Genomic DNA, 27,511 nt, shown 5'->3' on the forward strand with positions numbered 1-27,511 from the left:
TTGAATACTATTTCCAGACTGAGAATATCTATATGAATTCCATGTGAAACTCTAAACCGCGATAAAAACTGTATATAGGCTACTCATATCATGATCAAAGATCAATTAGGCCTGCACTCCCTACAGTCATAAAAGCGGCAAGTCAATCCTGCACGTCTAGTTCCGACAGGCAGGCCTATTCAGAGCATTGTGATTGTTTCCGAACTTATAATCCACGGTAGCTGTTTAGCTTAATTTTATTTTGATTTGTAAAATGGCAAAACATCATACAAAACGTATTTATAAATTTCGCTGGGTTAGTCATTACCGCTATTGGCGCTATAGCAGCTAAACGTTAAGAATTTGGTATTTAGTTTGTCAAGTGAAGATGTAAAAACGAATTTAAAATATTAAATATTCAACGAAGGCGTAAACGTCTTAGGCAGTGATTCTCAATGTGGTCCACTTGGAATTTTTACTGGTCCACAGAGAAAGTTTGTGGTCCACAGATTGGACATCAATAGCAGAGGAATTATCGGATAAAACAACAAATTTATCAAATTTGACTTTTAATTTTATCTCAGAAACATGAAATCGATGCAGTCTTAATAGTTTTGTAAGTTGTTGCATTGAACCTACAATGTATATTAAAGTATATTGTGCCATAACTAGCCACGATTGCGCTACATGTGCATTGTGCATGATCATCTGAAACATGATCAAATTGAAACTTCAAACTATACGGCACCACCTGTAGCAGATGCAGAGTGGTACGTGTTCACGTGCCACTTCCCTTCCAAAAACATAAAATTTTCTACGTTTTTGCAAAAATTTTCAGGTCGCTCAATCCTATCTTATTTACCCAACGAGTGGCATTGAGAACGCATGGCTCAGCAGCGGAAAATTTCAACAAATAAGATTTTAAATCCTTGTGAATAGTTGTAAAAAAAGCACATTCAAAACGCAACTTCAATGTTAAATCAAAACTTATCATTCAAACTTTTAGAGAAATCCAGTTTCAGTTTGATGGGTTTGGCCAACCACTAGGTGAATATCTCGATCGGGAATAGTCTTGATAAAAAAAAATATTGGGTCTAAAAACGCACAAAAAGTGCTTAAAACAAAGTTAAAGTTGTCATAATTTTTGGGGCAAGCCCTCAGATTTCTTGTTACAATAGTTCCTTTTCGGATCTAAACTTTTCATTGTTTATTTGATCTTGTGAATTTTGATTCTTTGAAATATCTGGTGGGCCCTCCCTAATTTTTTTTAGATTGGCTAATGGACTCCACTAGGAGGTTTAGCTTCTTCGTCGTATGAGCTGTTCTTCTGAACTATATGTTTGGGCATGATGTCATCAGCCACTCGACAGTCTCGTGATCCAGGGCCTTCAGTTCAGGCGCTCCATGTGGTGGTTGATGGATTGGGCAGTCATGGACGACATGATCTACTGTCTGGTCTGTGGCGCCACATTCGCATCCCGGTGAGGGAGCCAGGCCCCATTTGCACATGTCTGAACGAAAGCGACCGACGCCGGTTCGTAGGCGGTTAAGCCGGACCCACGCAAGTCTTGCGAGGGACATTCCCGGAGGGTGGGGATCGACGTCGGGTAGGAAATCACGGAGTCGGGAGGTGTTGTTTTGCCACTCCATGTTCCATGTGTAGTTCGTCCAGTGTGCCGCACTTATTCCAAGATCTTCAACGTTGTTCAGAAGCTGTCGTGCGGCGGGCACAAATGGGCGTCTTGATTTCAGTCGCTGTTGTCCTCCAGGTAGGCGCTGGAACGTACTGTGGAAGAGGTGGTCGGGGTCCAGTGCGCGACGAGCAAGGGAAATCATGGCTCCTTTACGGCGAAGCTCAGCAGGTTGGATGCCTGCAAGCATGGGAAGGCAGTCCGTTGGAGTGGGACGCAGGCATCCAGTCACAGTGCGTAGTGCGTCATTGATGGCGGTGTCAATGTGGCGGGTGTGAGAGCTGCGGCACCACACTGGTGCGCAGTACTCAGCGGTAGAATGGACAAGAGCCAAGGTAGCTGTGCGAAGGGTTTTCGCATCAGCTCCCCAGCCGGAACCCGCCAGCCGCCTCAAAAATGCAACGCGCGCAGATAGTTTTTTGCGCAGTGACTCCAGGTGTCATCGGTACGTGAGTGACCTGTCCAGGGTTACGCCGAGGTAGGTGGGTTCGGCGCAGTAGGGGAGGTGTTCGTCATCGGTGGTAATGTTGATCTCACGTTTTGCTTCCTTGTTGTTTAGGTGGAAGGCCGCCGACACTGTCTTTGCCTTGCTGAGCTGTAGCTTCCATTTCTGGAGATATGTTGATATAGTTGACATGTCCTGGCTTAGGTTCCTCTCCATTGACTGCCAATCTCCGGCTGGATGCAGGAGAGCCAGATCGTCTGCATAAGCATACTTCCTGGAGATGGTGTCAGGCAGGTCATAGATGTAAGTGTTAAAGAGGAGGGGAGCCAGAACAGAGCCCTGTGGGACGCCGTTCCTGAGTCGACGTAGTCTACTTTGTCGGCCGCTACCGGTGGAAAGGGTAAAGCTGCGGTTTTGCACAAGTTCCATAATCATATGGACCACGTGCCTGTCAGGAAGGGACGGAGTAGTTTGCAGGTAAGGCCGCTGTGCCATACAGTGTCGTAGGCAGCCGTGAGATCGACAAACACGGCGCCAGCCTTCTTTTTTGCCGAGAAGCTGTCCTCGATGTCTTGGGTAATCAGAGTGACCTGGTCTACAGTTGATCTTCCGTGGCGAAAGCCGGCTTGTTCCCGAGGGAGCTGAGGGTCTATTATCGGTTCGACACAGGCGTAGATAAGTCTTTCGAGTATTTTGAAGGGGATACAGAGCAGAGAGATGGGGCGATAGCTCTTCGGATCCCCTGGGGGCTTCTTCGGCTTTGGGACTGCAACCACTAGGGCTCTTCTCCAGATTCTTGGGATGCGCAGGTGACGCAAGCAGCAGGAAAGGAATTCTTTTAACCAGGACCTCATAGAGGGGGCAGCTTGGAGTATTAGTTCCGGGCATAGGTGGTCAAGGCCCGGGGATTTGCCTGGCTTTAGGTGCTGGAGGGCGGAGGCAAATTCTTCTGGGGTAAACTCACCAGAGATGTTGCCCTCGACAGGTGTTGGGACCTTCCAGAGGTCCGTCATTTCCTTGAGGACGGACTTGTCTGATTCACGGTCTCTCGTTCTGTGCACTCCATTTTTCACAAGTTGTGAGGCGATGGCATTTGCTGAAATGGGGCATTGGCGACGAGAGGCACGTGATCTGCCAGTGAGGTTGTTGAGTGTACTCCAAGCTGTGCGGCTGGAGTGCGTGAAGTCGATTGAGTCTATGGCTTCTGTCCAGCGCTTCTTCCTCTTTGAATCCAATCTTGCCAGCAGGGCTGTTGCTGAGTTGGTGGTGGCGGTACCCTGGGGGAAACGGAAGAAGTCGCGGTAAAGCCTGTCGCACTCCACATCCCAGCAAGGTATGTAGTTTTTCCGTCGACCTCGCGGGATGGAGTCTTTTGCCGCAGATATGATTGCATCACAGAAGTCCTGGTAGGCTTCATCCACTTTGATGGTGTGTGGGGATGGGAGGTACTGCGTAGCTTCGTTTGTGAGGAAGCTGTAGTATTCCCAATCGGCCTTTCTGAAGTTCCATCGCTTGACAGGCTTGCTCGGAGGTTTAGCTGTCTTTGTTTTCATCATCCGGTCTTTGTTTTCATCAAAGAGCAGCCGGTCTTTGTTTTCATCATCCATGACGCGCAGACCTTCCACTCCGTAAGGTGGCTTGAAGATGGTAAAGGTGCTGTAGTGCTGTAGTAATGGCAAAGGACTGACATTGGAGTTCGTTGACCTATGTGCAACACGGTTTTGACAAATGGCTTTCTTGGGGTTTCGGAAAAACAAAGTGGTCCATGGGATTATTTTTTCTTAAAAAAAGGTCTATGGGACAAAAAAGGTTGAGACCCACAGTCTTCCAAGGTTTATTTGGGAGACTTAGAAATACGAAGGTTAAGCAAAGATTACACAGAAACTCAACAGACAGCAGCCTCTAGCCAAACAAAAGAACCGCATTAAACAACGGATCACTGACTTCAACCGTTGCTTCAACACCATTCGTCATCAATCAATCAATGTTTTATTTGTCAGTAACTGGAACATAGGTACATGTTTGAAATATGCAAGCAATAATATACATAGGTACACAATGCAAAAGTCACACAAGCTCCCATACCGACAGGGAGACAACGAGACGACCATACGGTCTACTAGTCAATTGCCACCCTACGGAAATGACGATTTTGCCATTTAAAATACAAGAGAAAAATAAATAAAACGTTCTCGCGCTTCAACATACGCAGTCATAGCACATGACTAGGAAACTGTCTTGCAACCATTAGTGCAAGTTGTTATTAGGCTACCACAGCGAACTCGCAGCATCAGGCTCAAACAGGTCGTTAATATCTACATTGTGAAGTAAAAAGATTATACTCCTACTGTTAGAAAAATGCAAGAAAATAGTTTCTTTTTCCATTTCACCTCTCTCTGCTATGACGTCACAATATTTCATGTGAGAATTGCATGGAATTCAAAAATATTTCTCAATAAATCAATTTGATAATTATATGAAACACACAAAAATGAAGCTAACGTCACTGGACATTTTGTTGTTCTCATTTGCTACAATGCTTGTTGAAGCGAACCGTTTCGACACCACTGATTTTGAAAATGAAACTTTTGATATTCGATTTGCTAGATTGTTGAATGACAATGACTTTGGTAAGTTAAATAACCAAAAATGACCAGACTTTTGTTAAGTTGCGTGAAAATGGTGATATAAAAGACAACAGTTAATTTTACTGGGTTAAAACGCACAAAAACATGAATTGAACACCTGTTCAAAGTATAGACTACGTTTTTAATTTTCTTTTAATGTATTAAAACGTAAATTCAAAAAAACATGTATCAACGGGTTTTAAGTACTGTAATTGTTATAAACAAAAATTAACTTCAAGTGCTCCACCTCTTTCTATCAAACGTAATCTTGAATTTGACTAAATTTGATTTGAATTCCGTTTCAAAGTCATTTTTCTTTTTGTAGACGCTTATGCAAAGTCAAAAAGAGTGAAAAAAGATGAACATTCAGATGACTTTGTTCTTGCCCCAGATGTTCTCTTTTTATTTCAGCGCTCAGGTGTTTCGGTACTGAAATAACTTAACTTTGTTAATGGTAAAGTTTATGACCTCTAGAAATCCTCTTATACTTAAACATCAGGTGTTTACTGAATAAAAAAACTTTTAAATTTGTTTTAAACAAATAACAACAACACTGCGTTTTATTAATATCAGGCATCCGATTTCGGATTTATAAAGAAGTTTGTCGGCCAAAGCGTTTATTGTTTGAGGAAGATTGGAGCAAAGGAAGAAGACGGAAGTAGGCTCGGCATGACACTCTTTACCCACAAAGCAAGGCATCTTGTGGACTTTGAAAGTTGCTGTGGAAGCAATCGAACAACATTGTTGAAAATGGTCGACAAATCATCGATGTATGACCAAACCATAGTTGGCAAGATAAGAGCTGGAGATCATAGTTTTGTCACACCTCATAACATCAACATAAAGTCCGCTTTCCGTGTGATACAAGGTAGCAAAATTAAGTTTTATCACTCAAATGTGCTGCAGTGACGATCGGTGAGGGAAAGCAAGGAAAGCAGTGCTTACCTGAGCGAAAACTATGCAAAGTATAATGATTGAATTCTAGGTTTAACTTATTATTTTTATCATGTCTATTTTAACTTGAAAATTACTGTATTCGTGACTAGAATTACTCGTAATGCTAGTGAGTAGTCTAAATCCTCACCAAACCGCATGTCTTGCCTATAAATGCCAATTAACGCAAACGCTTCTGTCAGAAACAATCACTGAGGCTCCAAGGTAAGCAACTATCAAACTTGCTTACCCAAATTCAAAAATGTCAAAAAACGCCTTCGTTTTATCCAATCATCACTCGTTTTGCAAAACGTCACCAGCTGCTTAGCCAATCAGATGTGTTATGGTGAGACCAGGTGAGTCTTGCTTTCCCAGTGACGTCAATGCATACATTCGCTAGAGCGGCTAGACTAACTCGTCAGAATGGTGCTCGTCACGGTACACCGCACAAGCATCATAATGCCGAAATAATTGTTGCTGTTTTTTGATGTCTCCTCGCCATGTACTGTACTTTAGCCTACTAGCTTTCATAGTCATGCCTTTGCCCTTTTTACAGCATTGATATAACGTTACTTCGCCAATGAACGTTCAGGTGCGGATGCAATATTTAGTTCGTTAAGCTTCTATATGCAGGAGGCAAACTTATCCAGCTTTTTGTACAAATTGCTTGCGGTTGTAATGTTTAGACCTAAGTGTTAGTTTTTGTAGTGTAGGCCTAACTGAATATCTCAGAATGAATATTCATGACGAATTAAATATTTAGACAACTATTATTCCATGTCTAACACTGGATTTTGGTCCTGCAACGTTAAAATTAAGATTGTTCATGACTTCTAAACATTAAATGGATGTATGATCACGACAAAGGCGAAGCACAATTTGACAGATTTTTATGTTTGATTTGTTTTGAAAATGCTCTCAGAGCGCACCAAATTGGAAGTGTTTTTCAAAAATTTCTGGGGGAGGCCCCCCAGACCCCCCGCTGGAAGTGTTGCCTTCGGCAACACGCCTTCGGGCTTCGCCCGACGGTTACGCCCTTCGTGCCTAGGCCTACTACCTTGCTGCAGCATATTTACAAGTTGCTTTCCCAACGGTTTAAGCCACCGAACGTCACTGATGTGCTGTAAGATCAAACAAGTGTCTAAAGTAAACTAATCGTAGCCTTTTGGCTTGGTTGTAAACATGAGCTGCGCGCGATTCAACTAGGACAGTTACTGATTTTTACATTTTTTCAAGCTATGATTGCCAGTTGCATAAGAAGACTTATCTGTCCGTCTTCTGATCGCATGCTCAGCTAGCATATAAAATGTATAGTAAAATCGACCAGGTACAGAGTTTGCTTACCTTTAACAGGAAAATAAGTTCAATGAGCTTGCAGAATTCAATTGTATCTTGCTTCTAGAAGATATATAAAGTTTTTACCTTTTTCGCATTCAGAAAATTAAGAAAGCAAATTCACTTTGTTTGTGATGTTGCAAGTCTAGGAAAGTATCTCAGAAAAGAAATTGCGATGCAAAAACCAACTTTAATCATCTTCGTTGCAAACTTTCAAACGCCTTACCAAAGCTTTCGCTTGTTCCTGGAGGCAGTATCAGACATAGAGTCATGCAAAAGCGCGGGAGCATGGGTAGCTGTGATTATTGTGGACCCGCAAGCAAACAGGTGAGACTAATTTGAAAAGGTAAAGTTTGTTTACGATTTTATATTTTAACGTTTCTTTCTTTTCATTTTTGGTTTAACGTTTCAACTACGCAATGTTTCATGAAAAAATTTGTTAAAAGTTTTCCTGCGAAGTCACATTTTATGTTGTTCAGCCTTCAGTTTATCACTGTAACATTTCCTGTCAGTATAAAAGCAATGAAGTCTTATTGGACCTTTTATATTCCTTTACTTCATAGCTTTGAAAGTCCGTTAGCGTACTTTGTTCAACACTATCTATATCTAGATCTACTTACTACTTTATCTGACGTACTTAAAATTTTCTCCTGTTTATTGCATCAATTTTAAGACAACCTCGTCTTCAAGATAGCGATCTGCGGCTCTCACGGGACGCACTGAACATGATGCGGACAAAGAATGGAAGGGAGTCCATTTTATTTAATCATATCAGGTAAGAAAAAACCCCAAGACAACATATGCCTTTTATTTGTTAGGTCTACGGTATTTCCGAAAATGAATATTACAAAGGTTGCCAGCTCACCCTTCCTATGCATCAAAACACAACCAGAACCAGAGATGTACGTATACGCCGCATACTTGCGGCGTAGACTTTTTGTTTACGCTAACGCTTGCGGCCACATTTTTTTGGATAGTTTGCGCTTGAGGCTACGCCGTAAAGTTTTCGCGGTGTTTTAGCGCATAGCGTCAACGCATACTTTTTAATGTATTTTTTTCGCTACAACACGCCAATATGCTGCAGTTAAAAGAATGTTTTCAATGGGCAAAGACATATTGGAATCAAAACACAGCAAAATGTCAGATGAACACTTTCAGATGCTTGTGTTTCTTCGTGAAAATTCAAAATAAAACTTGTTTGTTTCGAGTGGTTTATACCGTGTGAATGTTTGGCACCTAGCAAACAAAATTAGTTTACGCTAGTGTATGCGCTGACGCTGACGCCGCCAACTTTTTTTACAAGTTGCGTTGACGCATACGGCGTATGGTTTTTTGAACGTTTGCGTTAACGCTGACGGCGTCCATATTTTTTGTATGCGCGTACATCACTGACCAGAACAATAACAAACATAAATCTCTCTAAAACAATTTTAAGGTCTAAGCTACTTTCCTTTCTTTCTGAAACGCTTTATTCGAATAAATATGATTCTTATGATACGAGTAACCAGGGCTGGATTTCAGCCGGAACGGTCCGGAACGCCGCTCAGGAAGCTCGATCAAAAAGTTGACTTGTCCGGAACGGCGTTCCGGAAGCTCAAATATTTTATGCTCTTATTATGCTTTGCCCTGTTCAGAGTAGCGTTAAGATGGTGTTCGTAATTTGTATCATTCATTTAATCTGTTATTGTGCAACCTTGAGGCAGCTTGACTGTCCTAGCGCCACACCCTGACGTTTACACTCGATATTTTATTGAGCCACCTTATTACGTCGCAATTAGTTTTTCAAGTATTTTTCCACTTTTCTTACTGATTGTTTCCCGCTGCTTAGCACCACTCTTAGTATGCATTGCCCTATTCAGAGTAGCCTTGTATGTCTAAGCAGTCGTGGTATCAATTACAAAAATAGCCCACCAATCACTCCCCGCATCTTCTATCATCACTTAGGAAATTCCATCCAAGATCGCTTGTTGAATTCAACAGACTCGTCATTTATTAACGCCTGCAAAATACTTGATCCAACTGCTTGGCCAGAAGACACAGTATAATGACACACGGAGAAAATAAAATCATTGAAGTGGCAAAGAGATTGCGCTTAGATGAACGCGAAGCTTGAGGGAACTTCGTGAACATGTAACTACGAAAAAAAGATCCCAGATTTTTCAAAACTTGATAACGTCACTAAAATCCATTCCAATTTAATCGAGCGAGGGTGAGCGCGGATTTTCACAAATGAACCTCATACTGACATCTGACCGTGTTTCTCTACACACTATGTAACTGTTTCAAGTTTACTCTTTATAAGAATGGTCAGTCCTCCACTGAGAAAGTTGAATATCTTGAAAAATTGTGGAACGTGTTGTAATTTGTTGTGTTATGGTTTCACTAAAATACGAATATTTGCATTGAACAACGTTATATCATCTATGGACTATGATACTTACTTCAGAAACGTTTTAAACACGTACATCAAGTGTGTTGTTTTAAAATCTTATAAGGATATAATTCTGAATCTCTTCCACGGCACCTAGCGCATTAGGAAAGTAAAAAAAATAGCGCTCCGGAAGCTAATCTTCTGGAAATCCACCATTGAGAGTAACTATTTTAGCAACTCTAACACTGCTTTTACTTTTGATGGGATTTTTTGCTTACAGGCCGAGCAAAAACTATGTCTTGCAAGACCATGTTGATTTCATAAGGAAACTAGACAAAGTGCAGAGAAATTTTCTTTTCCGAGTTGAAGATCTTCATCGCGAGCGCGCTGCTGGAAAACCACTTGAGTATAATCAGCTGGCACTGCTTTACGCTAAAGTATAAGATTGTACATCAGTTTAAAAATTATTACAAAGGCAGCTGCTTCGAACAGGTTTCTACCCACAGAAAAAAAATCAAGTTTAAATTTTTAAAAGCCTTTTATTAGTTTTTCTATCAAACAACAAGTTTCTGAAAACTCCACCAAGGTTTAAACAACTTAAAAACATTTTTAATTTTGCGAACTATATTTATTTGAACTTTATATTTAATTTTGACAAACTATCTTTGCTTGAGCATAACAGAACTAACGGTTTTACAAGGAAATGCCCAACAACAATCAAGCTGTTTCCTAATCATCAAATTTTTGTGCATGGCCTGCTCTTTGAATAATGCAAATAATGTTTTTTTGGTGTCGACCATACCAGAGTCAACTTTGTTATTTGACGACGATTTGATGCTTTTTAACATGAATTTACATTTTATGTCAAACATTTTGTGGAAAGGTTCTTGCAAGTCACAGAGACGACGGTTTCAAGATAAACTATTACGCAGACCTGGTTCGCCACCCTGTGTTCACCTCTGTGAAAAGACTTCTAACTAAACCAACCTCTTGGTTTGGAGGTACGCAAACGTTTCTGTATCATAACCAAATGGGGGTTTAATTAAGTGAACGTGTGATTAAAAATAGACTTTGCTAAGTAGGCAGTGTTGCGTTCGTGTTGATTCCAAGCGTGGTTCAAAGAACCATTATTTTCAGTGGTTGAGGATTTAGATGTGGATGGAAACTCAAAAAGCCAATCTTTGTGTCTAACGTCAGGCAAGCGATTTAGTTGCTTGACAAAGACGCAACCGCGTTCTCTTGGTAACTATCAAGCCGACGCCTTTTCGAAATCCATGCAGACTCTCCTCTTTACTGAACTCCACAACCGACAATTGCGGTGTTATGTTTAACCAACGCTAGAGACATTGTCGGTTTGTCGTTCAGTCAGAGCAAGATTTTGTGTCTTTGCAAACATTTAGATGAAAAGTTTAAATCAAACACAAAGTTGTATTTCCACGTCTTTCTGTCCACAATACTTAAAGTAAAATCATTAACCGTTAACCTCACGGCCTCCAATTAAAAATTAAGTAATTTATTTATACTACTTGCCCGTTAAGATCATCATCATCATCATCATCATCATAATCCATCGTCGGTTTGTTCCCCACTAGTGAGGGTGGCCGATTGTTTCCGCGCAGCAATTGTTTTAATCCCTTTTTTCCATTTCACCCTGTCCCTTGCATCTTCCTCCTTCAGTCCGACTTTTTTAAACTCATCCTTCACTTGTTGTTTCCACGTTCTTCTTGGACGACCGCGTTTCCTCTTCCCATCCACCTTTAGATCTAGTGCCTTTCTAAGAAAACTTCCTTCCTCCCTCCTTATCACATGTCCATACCATCTTACTCCATTTGCCCTTGCCAGTTGGTCTATGGTCTCTCTCATCTCTAGCATATCCAGCAATTCTTCAGTCCTTTTTTTCCTTCTCGTTGTCACCCCACACATTGCTCTCACCATTGACCTTTCCGTTCTTCTCAGGATTGCCAGTTCACTCTCTCTCAATACCCATGTCTCGCTACCATATAGCATTGCAGGCCGCACACAGCTCCGATATACTTTTCCTTTCATCCTTAGTGAAAATTTTCTGCCATGCAACATTTCCTCACGTTCCCTGAACTTTGCCCAGCCCAATCTTGCCCTTGTTGTCACCGCTGCTTCACATCCACCACTTCCATTTATCCGATCACCCAGATAAATGTACTCAGTTGCGCCTCTATACGGCTGCATTGACACTGTCTGCTTTGTAAAGCGCTGAGGAGCAACGCATTCTGCGATGGATACAGCGCTATATAAAAACTAACATTATTATTATTATTATTATAACAGAAGTTTGTCACTGTTTCGATGCCAAGGCAGAACTCATCATCATAGCCTTCCACTTCATTCCTTCCTTTACTGCATTTCCCACAAACAAAACACTTCGCCAATCTTGTTGCGGCTCTCTTGACATTAGCACATCTTGCATGTACCCACTTTCCACATTCCTTGCATTGCATTGAATTTCTATCACTCTCTTGCCACATATTTCACAGGGATCTACTTTGTTCTCAACAACTGTTCCTTCTGCTCCACTCACCATCACTTTTGTTTTTTCAAGATTCACCTTCATACCCTTGGTTTCAAATGCTTCTTTCCATTTCTCAAACTTTCTCTCCAGTCCCTCCATACTATTACTTGTCAAGACCAGGTCGTCTGCATACAAAATTTCATTCAATAAGCCCTCCCTCACTCCTTCAGTTACAACGCTAACCACAATAGCAAATATCAGAGGTGACAAAACTGATCCTTGGTGTACACCAACCTTCACAAAAAACTCGTTTGAATAATTTGATCCAACTCTCACTTTTGTTCTTGCATCCTCATACATAGACATCACAGCTCTCACTAATACCTCCGGTATATCTCTTTTCCTCATTGCTCACTCCATCACTTTCCTTGGTACTCTGTCAGATGCCTTTTCTAAGTCGACGAAACACATATATAGTTTTCTCTGCTTCTCTCGGTATTCCTCTTGTATTCTTCTCACTATAAACAGAGCATCCACTGTACCTTTTCCTGGCATAAATCCAAACTGCATATCATTTAATTTCACCAATGTTCTCAACCTCTTTTCTAGTATTCGCTCCACAATTTTCATTCCATGCTCTAGTAGTTTTACACCTCTATATGCACTGCAACTTCTCACATCCCCTTTTCTCTTGAACAGTGGAACAACAGTACTATGCTTCCACTCCTCCGGCATTCCCTCTCCATCTAATACCCTTTGGCTAAGTTGTAGCATTACTTCAATTCCCAACTCTCCACTTGCTTTTATCATCTCTACGCTCACTTCTGATGGACCGGCTGCTTTTTGCAGTTTCATTTGCCCCATTGCCTCCACCACTTCATCACGAGTAACCTTTCCCATTGGACCCTCCACCAGATCAACCTCTGTCATATGATCCCATACATTCTCCTTATTCATAACATTTTCCATATGTTCCTTCCACACTTCTCATCTGCTTTCCGGGCTGAAATGCAACTTTCCATCTCCACTCCTTATACATCTTCCCCCTACAATATCTTTCCCATCCTTTTTCATTTGCTTTATGAGTCTAAATACTTTGTTTTGGCTTTCCCCCATTTTATTACGTTCCTCCTCAGCACCATTCTTCATAGCTCTTGCAACAACCCTCTTCGCCTTCTTTTTCATACTCTTATACTTCTTTTTATTCTCTTCTGACCCATTTTTGCGCCACTGCTTGTATGCATCTCTTTTCTGTGAAATCGCATGCTTCACCTCTTCATCCCACCACCATGTGTCTCCACGATCCCTTCTCACTTTCTTTTTCCCACATACTTCATCACATGCTGCTAGGACACCTTTCTGAAATGAAGCCCACAAGTCCTGCGCACTCATGTTTACCAGCTCTTTTGCTCTTTTCACAAACTTAATTCTCTTTTCTTTTTCCTCCAGTTTCCACACATTTCTCACAAAAACTCGTTCTTTCTTCACAATTTTCTTCACTTTTTTCATATTTAAGTCTCCTACTTCTAGTCTATGCTGCAACTTCCACGGAATTACTTTCACATTCTTCAAGTACTTTCTATGTTCCTGCCCAACCACAATAAAATCAATTTCCGACTCATGTCCTCCTGAGCTGTAAGTCACCTTCCTTTTCTCTTTCTTTTTAAACCATGTGTTGGCAATACAAAGTTTCCTTTCATCACAAAATTCAAGTAGCATTCTTCCTTCCATGTTTCTCTCCCCAAAACCATACCCTCCATGAATGCCCTCGAACCCATTTGCTTGTTTTCCAACATGTCCATTAAAATCTCCTAATACAAAAACCAACTCTTTTGAACCCCGTAAATCCCATTCCTCTGCCAAAACATCATAAAAACTTTGCTTTTCTAAGTAATCCCTACCACTTTGAGGTGCATATGCACAGATTAGCCTCACTACCTCCTCTTCAAAAGCAAGTACCATTGTCATCACTCTGTCACTCCTTCTTCTAACTTCTATTACTTTCTCACATAATTCCTCTTTTACCAAGAAACCAACACCACCGATTCCTGTGTTATTTCCTGACCACCATAACTTATATCTCCTCCCATTGGCACCTAAAAACCGCGCTGACTTTCCCCTCCATCTTACTTCCTCTAGGCAACATATATCCACCCTTCTTTTTCTTAGTTCTTCACATATTTCAGTTCCTTTACCACACAAACTTCCCACATTCCAGCATCCGATTCTAACACCATAATCTTTTTTCAATGTTTTTTGTTTTTTCGGAACCCAGAGATTCTTCGCACCCCTTGCCCATCTAAGGGCTGCTGGGGACTAGGGGCCATTTTTAGCTTTTGCTGCATTTAAATAATATTTTGGAGCATGGATTTTCCAGCCGGATGCCCTTCCTGACGCTAACCACAGTTATTGGCGGTGGGCCTAGCCTTTACTTAAAAAGTATTTCCTGCAAGGCAGCAGGATTTCTAACAAGTTTTAGCCAACCAGTCGAGGTTGTTGCCCATGAGGTGGGACGTGGACCCACTTGTTAGTTTGGTGTGTGATCAAGACCAGTGTTCCCCGAGACCCATGGTGTAACAATCCATGGCGACTGCCCAGGGTTCAAAGGTGCTACTTGTGCCACACACCTACCTCACATCAAGATGTACTTGTTATTTTATTGTCGATGCTAAACAGAGGGAGAGATCAGCTCCTCCTGCCCAGACACGAAGCATTTTCTTGAAAGAACAATATGGAGTCCAGATTTTTTTGAGACAAACGTTTATCCCAACAGTGCCCATTGCGAATGGAACATCAAAGCCAGAAAAGGTTTCTTTCTGACTTTACAGTAAGTGACACGTTTTAAGCTGTCGGTTGATTAATATATACAGCAACTTTTAATAAGCTGTCGTCTTGTCTTACATGTATTTTTTTTAACAAGTAATGTTTTGTGCAGATTCGATTACATCAAGACAGAGGAAATTTATGATGTTGTGGTCGTGTATGATGGGTTTGAGAAGGATTTAGACACAATATTAGGCAATTTCAGGTTGTATAAAAGCTTAACTTAATCTTGTTGTGATTTCATTTATGTTGGCTAGTGTACGGTAGTGCATTGGTGAAGTGGTTTCTTTCGTTTTTCCAGGATATTTAACATAAACCCATGATTTTTTTTCATAATTTACAGCTTTTCGTTACAGTAAAAGTTTATCATTGCCACACCAACCTGCTTCAGATTTCAATGTCTTACAAACTCTTGTTTTTTGGTGCTTTACCTATTCTAAGAGAATGACCATATGATTATAGCATTGAAGTGTGTAACTACTTTTTATTGTTTTTGTTTTTTTGCTGTATGGACTTGACGTGTAGTTTTGCGATTTTTGTAGTGGTGATTACACAGAAATCAACGCTTTACCGAGTGTGAACAGCACAGAAGAACTAATGCTTGTGCATTTTAAATCCGATGCTGGTCATCCAGATGTTGGATTCCGCGCTACATGGACTCCTCATGGGATGCCTGATAGAATAGATGGTGAGAAAGATAAAATAAGATGAGCACAGTCATACAAGCGGGCTTAATCAGTACCACAATGGTGTCAGTGATGTGTTTTGAGTAATAAAATTGCTGGGGAAACAATGAAGACTGAGACTTGACTTTGATAGTCAAGAAAATCGAAGACAGAGAAGCAAATAAAAAAACACTTGTCTAATAACTGATCCATGTTTCAGACGCTGAAGTTTTATTTCTTGTGGACGTTTCTGCAAGTTTATATCTAAAACACTTGAAGCCGATAAAGGGTTGGATAAAAAAAGCAACAAAATCGTTTTATTTTAAAGGAAAGCCCGAATCACAAAAAGAAAGGTAACTAGATGATGTTTCGATTGGCTATACGTGTCTTGACTCTGAAATTTGTCAACTAGCTATTGACTACTGTAAGTTTATTTGAAACTAGTAGCCCGTAATCTGGAAATGACTAAAGAATTCATATTCAAAATTTAACACAGAATGGCACGTCTTGGGATTGTTGAGGAACCCAAAGGAACAACGTTTGGTCTCATAGCATTCGATGTAATGAACCACATTCTAAGCAGCATGACCACACAAAAATCTCGTTCAGAATTTTTCAATGATTTGAACAAAATAACTCACACAATGAGAACGACCTATTTGGGGCATGCGTTGGATTTTGCAAGATTGAGACAGTTTTAGTGAGTATTCAAGTGAAGATTAACATTTAAAAGTAAATAATCTGAGATTAAGGTGTTTGCATATATGCAAAACCATGCAGTTCACAGCATAGAAACAGCAACACAAAACTTTAAAGTAAAATCTATAACAACTAACTACTTTATTGTCTATTTCTATTCATACCTAAAAGTTGCTATACTCTCTTACTAACCTTATTAACAGCCTGATTCACAATTGTTGCGATTCTTCAAGGATTCTTATTCAAACAGAATACATGCAGGCTGTCTAAGGTTTTTATGAGAGTATCAACGGCAACGTATTTGTTTCAATTCGCCCTGTTTGACGTTTTTGCTTGGCGACGAGAACTCTTTTTGTAGTGTTATTAATACTTATTGGATTAATTTAATTTTAAGGATGCGTTGTAAAAACCGTATAGTATTTTGATTAGTCTCCTGAAACTTACGTGATATTGGCTCGTAGACTACTTTAATTTTTCTAACTATACTAAAGTATAATTTGGTGCAGAAAGTTAACATTCTCAGTCAAAGGGAACAACACCGATTCTATAGGAAACATAGCAATAAAGATTTGATTCGCATATCCTTTGTTCAGTTTACTTTCTGGAACTGACATTCCATTTCCAGCTCACGCGCTGGCCAGAAACAAGCAAAATACAGACAAAATGGAGAAAGAAAAAAAGATGATTCCCCGGAGGGTAATCTTCATTTTTTCCGATGCAAATTCCAACGATAATCCAGCGCACGCTGCAAGACGTCTGTGCCAAGCTGACATTGTTCCAGTATTGATCGCAATTGGACGTGTGAGCATCAGGGGCAAGACCTTGATGACCAGTTACTGTGGTCTAACATTTGATATAAACGTCCCTCTACCTCAAGTTATATACGCTATCAAGGTAAAATAAACACTGTTGTGTTTAACGATGGATAGGTTTTGATTTTATCGAGAAACAAAGGAGCGTGGAGCCTACTGCAAACACACGCAATGAAAGCGAGATGAATATGTTTTCACTGATAAAAAAGAGTGGTTGAAATAGTTGATTCCCAACTTTTTATAAGAAAAAACCATCAAATTTGAACATTTAAATTTTGAGCTTAACTTACTCCGATTTCTTCCAAGTTTGAAGGCATGTTCAAGTTCATTAGGCCATAGGCCTATGTAGAGCCGTAGGCATTTTTCTCTGGAGCAGCGTACTGCTCATGAAGCATCACTCCGCAATCGACGCCTTGAAGACATCCATGATTTTAAATATTGTTACAAATGGAGCCTATCTATAATATTTTATTGCTCGAACATGAAATGATATCGTATTGAAAGTTTACGTTGTCGTATTCTATCTTACAAGATAAAAAATGTAGTTATTTATTAATTGCGCTGGGTATGGAGACTGTCAGCATGTATTTGGCAGGGGTGTGCTGACAAAAAATTATTTGGGGTAAAAAAAATTGGTAATTGATGTTTCATATAATAGTACACTATAAATCTGTGATTGAGGTAGGCAATAGTAATTACTTTTAACCGACTTACGTTTGACGTTGTTTAGCACCACCTGGGGTTGATTTCAAACGCAACAACTACTGCCATGCCCCCTCTACCTACCAAGCCAACGTTCCCTACTCGTATACGCTTCACCAAACCCCTAACTACAACCACGACAACGACAACAACAACACCAAGTAAGAAAGTTATTTGATGTCAAATACAAAACGTGTGGTAGCACAATGCATTTGTGTCAAGCTGAGGTTATGTGTCACCCACTAGGAAAAATTTAGGTCCTATTCCATACAACAGTCCTGACATTTTCTATCATAGGTTGGCCTGTGTCACTCTACTACTGTAACAGTATAAATATTTAACCAGATTAGTTAGTAATGTATTTGATAATATATTACCTTACGTAAAATTACATTCAAATCCTGATTGTTTTTTTCTTTCTTGAATAACACAACAATGTTAGATTTAATAAATGTTGTTTTTACACATGTTTTCATTAGAGCACACCAATCAAAGAAAAAGTATTTACTATGGTTTCAACATCGGTCAGGTGTTGAAAATTTTACTCAAATAAACATAAGCTTAATTTAAAGATTTTTTTTTTCTTATTCAGAACCTTTTTATGTTCGACAAACGCTCCCACCCCAACCTCAACCTCGACCAATCACTTACTTTTATTTTGCCGGAACTTTGGCTGGAATAGGTAAGAAACTTTATCTATCTAGAAGTAGTGGTAGCGGTCACATGTTAAAGTATGTTTGCCTTTTGCTTTTTCTTTTACTTATAGGCCTACTTTACTCTTCTCTCAAATAACACAATGAAAGTTTAACCACAAGGTGACAAGAATTCAGACTAAAGATACAATCTGTATTGATAAGACATAATTCTGAACAGTAACAGCGTATCGTTTTTGTTTTTTTTACAAGGCAATTATAGCCTACATTTGATTCTTGTAGGTTTCCTGGAGCTGTTGATTTTTCTTGCAACGCTCTATTACAATTGCTGCACCGATTCCTCGACCTCTACTCGACCGTCAGACTCGGAAGAAAGTATCGTACTGGAGGACGAAGAAGGCAACATATTACCCAAAGAACTTCCTGAGTATCCAGCACCAGCAAACAGCTTTTTTGACAGATTTGCAGCCCCCTTTGCAAAGCGTAAGAAGAACGTTCCAGACGAAGCTTTTGCTGATTTAGAATCCAAAAAATCATATTGCTGCGAACTCAAAGCTAACAGTCAAGATGCGAATAAAAAATGACTCTATGCAGATTTCGGAAATTTCTTAATTTTTTTTCGAATTTAGAAAGACTGCGTCAGCAGATAGCCTTCTTATTGTCAATATCGTATATGAGGTTGTTGAAAATTAAACTATTTCAAATTTGCAAAATATTTCATTCTGTTTTCGTGCAAAATTCGTTGCCATAACTTTAGTTTATTTTCTCCTCTTTTCGTTAAAAACAACAAAAATTTGTTTCAAAAAGCGTTAGTAGCCTAACTTTACTGCAAGTTTAGCTAGGCTAACGGTTCAGTAATTAAATCAGATCAAACCTTACCACAATCACCCCACAGCAATTTCCGTGAAAAGTGTTCTGTGAATGTGAGGCAATGAAATGGGTATATATACAATAGTTCAGTTTATTAAATGGTGTGATATTTTGCATACGTCAGAGCCAAGTGTTTTGTTAACCAAAGGTTGTGCTGTGTGTTTTTATAATACACTTTTTTCTTTCTTTTTCGGCTTATCTCATTATCATGTTTCGATTCAATGTAAACATTGTAGCTTGCACTTGCAGCCTATAGTAAGCAACAACATACACATCTGCTTGAAATTAAAAAAACATCTAAAGCAATTTGCGAGGAATTTATGATGCATCAATAAACAACAACAGTTTTTAACTGTCATTTAAAGTTTCAAATATCTTTTTAAGATTGTTAATATTTCTTCCTATCTTGATTTCGTCTTCAAGGTAAAGATTTAACGTGTCCCAAAAATCGCATTTTTCTTTCATGAAATTATCTACAACTGTTTCGCCGCTCCCAATCAAATTCATCGTTTGGTATTGAACTTCTCCACCAGCAGAGCCTTCGTACATTTCGTAAATTCTTGGCCAAGAAGAAACAGTTGGAGGGAAAGCTTCTGTTCTTGAACCCAGTTTGTTCACTGTGATTGCCGACTGGAATATACAAGTTGCATGAATGCATAATTACGTCATTGCATTTTTAATAGGTTCCAATTATTAGTAAATTTTGTGGTCCGAATTTTAAGTTTATTCAGTGTTAAGGTAGGCTATTAACTTGTTTTAAGTTGTAGTCAATTGTTTTGTTCAAACAGACTTCAATTGTTTGTACTGTAGTTCAACTTCAATCAATTTTCTGTTATAATTACTGAACACTAAGTTAATCCTTGCAATAAATGAATTATACATTTACAGGTTTTAGCTCAAAAGATGGAGAAGCAAAAGATAAGTTGCTTAATCCGACCAAAATAGATTTTTACATTTCATTTCTTAGAGTAAAGTTACCCTGATGTGACGCCTATTTGTCGTTGGTGGATTCGGATCACCATATTTAGCAAAATTGCTCCAATAGTAAACCATTTTATCTGCTAGCAATGATTCCTCTTCAGTAAAAGCAAATGCAGTTAAACCATCTATATCGAAAACATATGGAAGTTCTGCAGAATGGCACACCAGGTTGCCGCATTCCGTGTAGTTGTCCCAAAATTGCTGTTGAAATGTGTATTCTTGTGATAAGCAAAATATTAAGTAAAAGTCTAACCATGGCAAACAAATTGTCAAACGTTTTGAAGTTAAAATGATGTAGACTCTGTTGTGTAAAAGAAATATAAAGATAAACCAAAGCAAAAAAATCTTATTGAATGCATCTATTTTGAATTTGTATGTGTTAGTCATGCTGTAAATCATGAGGGTATGATTTGCAGCCTTTGGGTTTACTCGATGGAGACATTCGTCACTTCTTGAGGATGACATATTCCATGGAAACCGTGACCGACTGTATTAAAACCTCTAGAAATATTTGAGAAATACAGTATCTACAATTCTACAGTATCAAACAAAGTATCCTACACTGCGTCGTACTTTTGAATAGCGATGCAATGCTGCCTACTTCTTTGATGGATATGAAGAGGGTTGCTTTGAATCATTATTGATATTTTTGAGCTATCAATCAACCGGGTTAATCAACTATTAGCACAAAAAATAAGCTTTTGTTTTTTTTTTACCGGAAACGACCACACTTGGTTGAAGGTGTACCACCAGACTTTCAAGGCAGGATCATGATCCCTTGAAGGAATGTTGAAAACCTTGCGACTAGGGCAAGTGAACATGTAGTCAGTGACAATGTCATTTAATGGATACCTGTTGTCACAGTCTCGAGGTATTGTTCCACACTTCGAAAAAATATTGAAATTTTTTGATTCACGTTTAGATAAACACCAAATTATTAAAATTGATACCGTAGGCCTAGTACTGAAGAGACGTTCTCAGTGATTTGTAAGAAGATTTGATATAAAGACAGATTATAAGCCTACTGATTGATTGATTGAATCTTTATCCTCGGACTGGGAAAGCTTCTTGCAGAGCTTAATCCTGGCAATTTCGCATACTTGTCGAGGCTTTGAATCACTCACACAGGCCCGGTCACCGAGATTGACAGAGTGAAGTTTCCGATGGTTGAAGTCTTGTTGCCGGGAAATTATTCCATCCATTAGATGCCGCTGAATGGAGAGCAGTCATTAACGTGCGTTGCTCAAGTGCACACCCTGAGAGTCGAACTAGCGCCGCTTGATGGTGAAGCTTCTATTCCAGAAGTGACGCGCTAACCAATTGAGCTATCGGGGCGGACTGTAGGCTACTTCATATGCCTTTACTCATTACATAATTAGGCTACATCAATCTCTGTGTTAAACACAAACAAAATGGGTTGGTTGCAATTCCTTTACCCTCTCTTAAATGTAACTAACACGAGTAGACCTTTTGCTTTCCAGGAAATTATTTCACGTAAATCTTCAGATTCAGTGCAGAATTGCTGACTCAGAACATTAAAAAAAAATTGTTTTAGACTTATCTTAGAGGTGATTGGTAACAAAATTTCAATGGAGTAGACAAAAACATCAACATTGTATGGGAGTGTGCTAACGACAAAGTTCTTTGGCAATAATAGGTCTGCTCACACTTACGTCTGATGGATAGAGTTGCGTTATTTTGTCCACGTTTTCTTTTCCAAATACAATTCTTAAAAAACCTTTGTAAATTTGATCACTTTGTATTGGATCTTCACTCGCTGCTATGACGAAAAACATGCCCTCATCTTTTGTTGTTCCGTGAAGAATCGGTTTGTCCTGGTTATTTCCCTAATAGGAGAACATTTAATCTCGGGCTAGCCTAAATTTGTAGTGAACCCAAAAACAAAAAGACATTTAGTTAAAAAGTTGAAGCAAACGTTATAGTGTGCACAGTCTATAGTATTAACAAACAAAACTAAAATGTTTGCAATAAATTGTTTTGAACCATAAACAAACGTTTTCAACACGTGTCGAAAACGTTTGAGTTGGTTTTTTAATTATGTTATATCTCTTTGTAATAAAACATGTTGAACCCGCTAAGGTTGCTTTGTTTTGTTTGTCAACGATTCAACAAAGCAAACTCTCTACCAAAGCTTTATCAAATTATTTAGATTAATATAAATAGAGATTTTAACATCTTAGAAATTCCTTACATCCCGAAATGTATAGAAAGGGTGCTCAGTTAATAGATTATCGTCAATGATCGGTGCCCACGGTTCAAAGAGTTGTGTAATTGAGTCTTTGTTGAACTGATCTTCAAGAGGGAAGTTTTTCAAAGCGACAAGAATTTCATCCATTGTAAGATCACGAAGACACTCCATATCATTTGGACTAAAGCAAATATATTGTGATATTATTTTTTTATCTTCAGATGATTTGAATAGGTCTTGATTAGGCAAGTGTTTAAGGTTATAAGATAACCGAAAAAAAGCTCTTCGAAACGATGTTTTTTGCTTAGAATATTATGATTTGCGAGCGTTTCGTCCTTACAATAGCAGGTATTTTTAGGTTTTAACCATGATCTGTTCTTCTATTTTGCTTGCCTACTGCTTCCAAACTTCCTCAATAACGTTTATTTTTCAAGTGCTATCAGTGTTAAAATATCCTCAAATTGGATAAGAAATTCCACATTTGACATTCATTTGATGTTTGTGTTCGACGTCACGGCAGAAATTGAGTAGCGAACCGAAGAAAGGTGAACTTGATAAGGTGCCTCTCAAAAAATGAGCAAAATCAAGCAAAACTCATTTTTTAAAGTTTTACAGCGGCTTAAGAGCACACTTATTTTCAACAAGTAGCGGATGCATTAAGAAGAGAAGGAATTTTGTCATGTGCCCTAAAAAACCTGAGAAACATAGGTAATAATCTTCAGTAAAAAAATTACTCCGTCAGGTGTTAATAGGCTTTCGAGTGGAGCGCGTCATGCCATATTATAGGGCCTTATAAAATAAGAAATGTTGGGATACTGAGTAAGAATTTACTTTGTATTACGTTTTTCCAAGCTTTTTTTTCTAGAATCAATCTATTAGGTTCATTGTACAGTAGCAATAGCACTTATCAACACCATTAAATAAGTCCACTGAAACATAGTTCTATAGGCTATTCTGCAATACAGGTATGAACTTTCACCTTGTCCATTTCAAAATATCAATTTTAGACACAAGTGGTAATTTTAAATAGTAACCCTTTCAATGACTTTGCTTATTGAGAAGACTTCTGAATGGGGTTTGTATGCAAGGTTATTTTATTGTCAAGACAGACTATCACTTGGGTTTGTTACCCAGACAGCTGCAGACATGCACCCTACTATACGCAATCACTCACTCTGGCAGGTTATGCCTTTCAAGGTTTTATCGCCAGTGTTCCGTGGATGAGCGTCAAATAGTTTAGGCTTATCATTGTGTTTTTTTCTCTACAACTCGTTGATCAACTGCGAATCTACAGTATTGGAACCACAAACGCCCCGCTCCATGTAGTTACGCATTGGCAGGAGTAGTCTAATTAAGTTAGCCTTAACAATTTATTGTTATATAGCTTTCTTACCTGCACTTGTTGGTAGTAAATGATTCTACAAATTTGTCGCATGTATCTTGGGCTTCATCGGTGGTTTTATAATTTAATGCAAACGGATTGCTCTCTAAAATTGCTGCTTTGAATAAAGGATTGCTGTCCTCGCTTACAAGGTGCACGGCCACACTTTGTGCTCCTGCACTTTCTCCGAATATCGTAATCTGATCATATCAAAAACTTGTTTAGAGAAAAACCGAATGAACAGGGATTCATAGAAATCGGGGTGTCCAACTACCAGACAAGCGAAGAGTATACGTTATTCAAAAGTGTTGCCAGATGTTTTTCAGACTTTTTAGAGGAATTATTATTTTACACCAGCAGTACCCCAAAAATTGCAAATAAACAACTATTCTAAAATTGATCTGTAGCAATTTTATCATCCATCTTGTTTAAACCAACATAATTTTTGAAAGTTTAACCTCTTTTACGCATAAAACGTACAGCCTGAATACAAATTACAGATTTCAAAACTTAAAAAGTGAAGCTTTATATTCCTGAAGTGTATTTTAAGGTTTCTTCAGTTGTTTTTAGTTCTTTTTGTGTTGAAATGCTTAGTAAGATATTTCCCCTGTAAGTGTTATTCAATTTAAGTTTTGCACTTATATTCACAACCTCATTGCAAGGAAATAAATAATTACAAATTGCATTGGATCGATTTTATTCAACTTTAAACTTCAAGTTAGTTTTAAATGGCAACCTTTAGGCGACCACTACTGCAAAATGTTTAAAAATGTTTTTTCTAAAAATTTTAAAAATATCTGGTTGTACTTTACCCTTCACTTGTCAGATACCGTAGTCTAGTTAATTAATTTATCCGATCAGGGCCACGGCTCTGTCAGGGCTGTGGAGACGAATTTGAAAAAAATTTTGTTCCAGAATCGGAAACGGCCGGTAATAAACCGAAGAGTCGGAGTCGTGTATTTTTTTCTCGACTCCACAGCCCTGCTGATGCGACCTTCGAAAGGGCGCCGGTTCGACACTGTTCAAGAGCATGTGACTAAGCCTAAAGACGTGTCTAAAAGTGGAAGAGAGTGTAAAAGAAAAATTGCGTTGTGGTGAACTTCTTACTTGTGTTGGATCTCCACCAAAGTAGCCAATCTTATCGTTCACCCAGCGCAGTGCTTCAATTTGATCATAGATTCCAAAATTTCCAAGAGCTGGATGGCTTGTTGTTCCATTGTTTTGGTAGAAAAAGCCAAAAGGGCCGACTCTACACAACAACAAACCAGACAAGGTTTAGCAGTGGCCAGTTTATGTTGAACAAATGAGAAAAAAAGCAAATTCTGGCGTTTCTCGGCTACAATAGAATAGATCACGTTCTAGTACATTAAAAGCAAACTAAAAAATGGTAATTTATAATTTGAATTTATTGTTTAATCTCAAAAAAAAAAAAAATTCTTAGTGATTTCATCAACACGAGTAATGGCCATTACAGCGCAGATAGTTCACTTTCAACTGAAATTTAAATAGCCTTCTTGAAAGCAGTGACATCTACAAAGAAATTTTGAAGGGGAGTAAAAACAACTGGAGCAGAGACAAACTTCATTCAACATAAACTTAACAATGGTATTAAAACATTGTAACTTATAACAACAAAACTAACTGAAATAAGTAAAATAACGGACCGTTTTATATCAACGTAGTTTTAATAAAAATTGTTTAAACAACCAAGGAATAACTAATTAAAATCAATAGCAGAATTTTATTCTGCTGTTTCACACAAAATCACAAACATAGCGACTAAATTGTGGCAGATCATTTAGCCACTCTTTCGTCTCTAGCATAAACTTATGCCGACCTATGGAAGAAAACCGCTTGAAATAAATGCAGTGATGTATCAGAAATTCATAGTACATGCAAGATAAACAAATTATGTTAAAACACCTTTCGCTTGCTAAGCGAACTATAAAACATCATCCAACATTACTTTAGGGTTAGCGCTCACATAACGAAAACGAGCAACAAATTTGTTCTATAGGTGCAGCCACAATAGTAAAAAAAGACATTGTTTTATGAGCATACGTGAAACCAGTTTTATGATATTGCAAAAGTCGATTCTACAATTTTGAAAAAAATTAAGGAAAGTGAATATTATAAGTCAGATCATAAATTCTTTTTTTTAAGTGTTTTGCTGCTGAAGCTTCATCACTGAATTTTAGTAATTAATTTAAAGCATAAAATTTGACGACATTGCTTGCTGCTCTCCTTTATTGTGCAGTATCTCGCTAAGGGTACAGACAATACAAAAAAAATAAGCGTAGGCTACGTTAAAAATAAGTATCAAAAATGTGTCCTCTATTTTGATGATGAAAAACATATGGCAACTCTATCATTGCAAAACACTGCAAAATAGTTCAAAATTAATTATAGTAATCTTCGATTTCAAAAAAGCATTCTTGAAGTGGATTTCAACTGATAGGCGACAAGTGGTTGCACAATCGTTATTATTCAACCAGAATGTCAAAATACCTGTAATTTGGTACAGCTACTATAACTTCTCCTTTTTCGGCTAAAAATCTCGCGTCGTACAGTGTGACACCGTTTCCTCCCGACGTGAAAGCTCCTCCATAAAAGAAAACCATAACTGGAATTTTGGCGTCTTGTATGTTGTCTATCAACTCAAAACCACCTTCGCTATTAACGGCGGCTGTTTTGAGCAATTTCTTTGGTACATATACATTAATATGTAGACAATCTTCGTCAATCTGCATAAAAATATATTGTCACTTAAATCAAATGAAGCATTGTCATTGAAAGAAAAATTGTATATGTAGGATATGCAGAATATAATCTGAAAGTCGAACTTGATAAATTCAAGAAGATGAGTGTGTACTTTTCTATTCCAACTTTATCGTTTGTGAGAAAGGAAGCTTGGCAAACTTACCTCACTTGGACAAACGTATTCAGGGGATGGTAGAGAGCAAATCTGAGGACATCCTGGTCGAGAAAATGTAGCGTCATAGTAACTTTCTGGATTGCTCAAGCTCGAAAGAGGACTAGGTTTTTTCCATCTAGCATCCCCTATCGGAGGCTCACTGAAAGGAATTCCAGCAAATATAGCAGCTCCTTCGGAAGGTATATGGCCTTTAAAACTTCCAAATCCAGGCACTATAAAGCGTTTTTGAGTGTGAGTAAAGGCACAGTGTTCATCGACTTTTATTATGACAAACTTTGTATTTTTTCAGTATAAATTTATTCTGTGAGTGTTGAATGCCACAGTTAAAGGTATGATAAAATCTAAATTCAAATTTACAATAGCTTACAACTTTAAGGTGATGCGACTGTGCCATATTTTAAACTGATATTTCTGTTTTGGTATCAAGCACGTTATAACGTACTGTACTTTGCATTTTGTCGCTTATACCTTTTTGTAGACCACTGCTATGTTTGGCATATGTTGTTTTTCGTTGTGGTGGTCAGAAATTAAATCAAACTGAACTGAACAAAGGATAAATCTTTTCATAATATTAATCAAATCAATTGTTTTACAGCACTCGGGAGCACAAAATTTGAGATTCTGAATACACATACTGTACCTTCTGCATAGGCAAAGCCATTTCCTAAAGGTGGTTCCGTTGGTTGCAGTGGTTCTGTAGGTTCTGGTGGCATAACTTCATCATTGTTTTTTCCTTGGGAAACACTGGGAACCATCAATACCACTAACAAAGTTGCAATTACCCCAGCTGCTAGGAGCAAGATTATGACATAACATAAAGCTTTTTTAGCAGCCATTTGAAATAATTGAAATATTTTAACTGTTGTTGCTTTTTTTTCAGCTCAGTTTTTTTTAATTCTTCTAGAAACTGCAAAA

At 38.5% G+C, this 27,511-nt stretch overlaps 2 protein-coding genes across 5 annotated transcripts; one reads left to right on the forward strand and one right to left on the reverse strand.

Annotated features, from left to right (window-relative positions):
• The first annotated feature begins 4,601 nt into the window (after window positions 1-4,601).
• Window positions 4,602-18,929, forward strand: LOC145786511 (uncharacterized). Of its 3 annotated transcripts, none has more exons than XM_082598176.1 (16): window positions 4,602-4,745; window positions 5,068-5,168; window positions 5,316-5,610; window positions 7,160-7,337; window positions 7,684-7,785; window positions 9,662-9,818; window positions 10,265-10,382; window positions 14,543-14,693; window positions 14,802-14,894; window positions 15,232-15,377; window positions 15,575-15,707; window positions 15,851-16,054; window positions 16,647-16,947; window positions 17,596-17,728; window positions 18,160-18,249; window positions 18,503-18,929. In XM_082598176.1, exons 1-16 carry the CDS (start codon window positions 4,607-4,609, stop codon window positions 18,802-18,804), a joined length of 2,643 nt encoding a protein of 880 aa, XP_082454302.1. In that variant the 5' UTR covers window positions 4,602-4,606; the 3' UTR covers window positions 18,805-18,929. The 3 variants fall into 3 exon arrangements, with proteins under 3 accessions (XP_082454302.1, XP_082454303.1, XP_082454304.1); XM_082598177.1 differs by having other exon boundaries at window positions 5,068-5,160; XM_082598178.1 differs by lacking the exons at window positions 4,602-4,745; window positions 5,068-5,168 and having other exon boundaries at window positions 5,506-5,610; window positions 7,155-7,337.
• Window positions 18,851-27,488, reverse strand: LOC145786513 (cAMP-regulated D2 protein-like). Of its 2 annotated transcripts, none has more exons than XM_082598180.1 (10): window positions 27,237-27,488; window positions 26,585-26,766; window positions 26,170-26,405; window positions 24,769-24,910; window positions 23,674-23,861; window positions 22,284-22,461; window positions 21,745-21,918; window positions 20,788-20,955; window positions 20,069-20,272; window positions 18,851-19,720 (listed from the first exon to the last, which is right to left on the reverse strand). In XM_082598180.1, exons 1-10 carry the CDS (start codon window positions 27,430-27,432, stop codon window positions 19,439-19,441), a joined length of 1,950 nt encoding a protein of 649 aa, XP_082454306.1. In that variant the 5' UTR covers window positions 27,433-27,488; the 3' UTR covers window positions 18,851-19,438. The 2 variants fall into 2 exon arrangements, with proteins under 2 accessions (XP_082454306.1, XP_082454305.1); XM_082598179.1 differs by having other exon boundaries at window positions 26,585-26,808.
• Window positions 27,489-27,511: the final 23 nt, after the last annotated feature.

Source organism: Aplidium turbinatum, chromosome 17, assembly GCF_918807975.1.
Source record: "Aplidium turbinatum chromosome 17, kaAplTurb1.1, whole genome shotgun sequence".
Taxonomy (NCBI): domain Eukaryota; kingdom Metazoa; phylum Chordata; class Ascidiacea; order Aplousobranchia; family Polyclinidae; genus Aplidium; species Aplidium turbinatum.

Bases quoted from the DNA above. Each gene is read 5' to 3' on its own strand.
- LOC145786511 (XM_082598176.1), top strand. From the start codon at position 4,607: ATGAAGCTAACGTCACTGGACATTTTGTTGTTCTCATTTGCTACAATG. The intron at 17,729-18,159 runs GTAAGAAAGTTA...TTTCTTATTCAG, and splicing joins AACGACAACAACAACACCAA to AACCTTTTTATGTTCGACAA. The intron at 18,250-18,502 runs GTAAGAAACTTT...TGATTCTTGTAG, and splicing joins CGGAACTTTGGCTGGAATAG to GTTTCCTGGAGCTGTTGATT.
- LOC145786513 (XM_082598179.1), bottom strand. From the start codon at position 27,432: ATGGCTGCTAAAAAAGCTTTATGTTATGTCATAATCTTGCTCCTAGCA. The intron at 20,956-21,744 runs GTAAGTGTGAGC...ATTTTTTCGAAG, and splicing joins CGCAACTCTATCCATCAGAC to TGTGGAACAATACCTCGAGA. The intron at 19,721-20,068 runs GTAACTTTACTC...TGTATATTCCAG, and splicing joins CAAATAGGCGTCACATCAGG to TCGGCAATCACAGTGAACAA.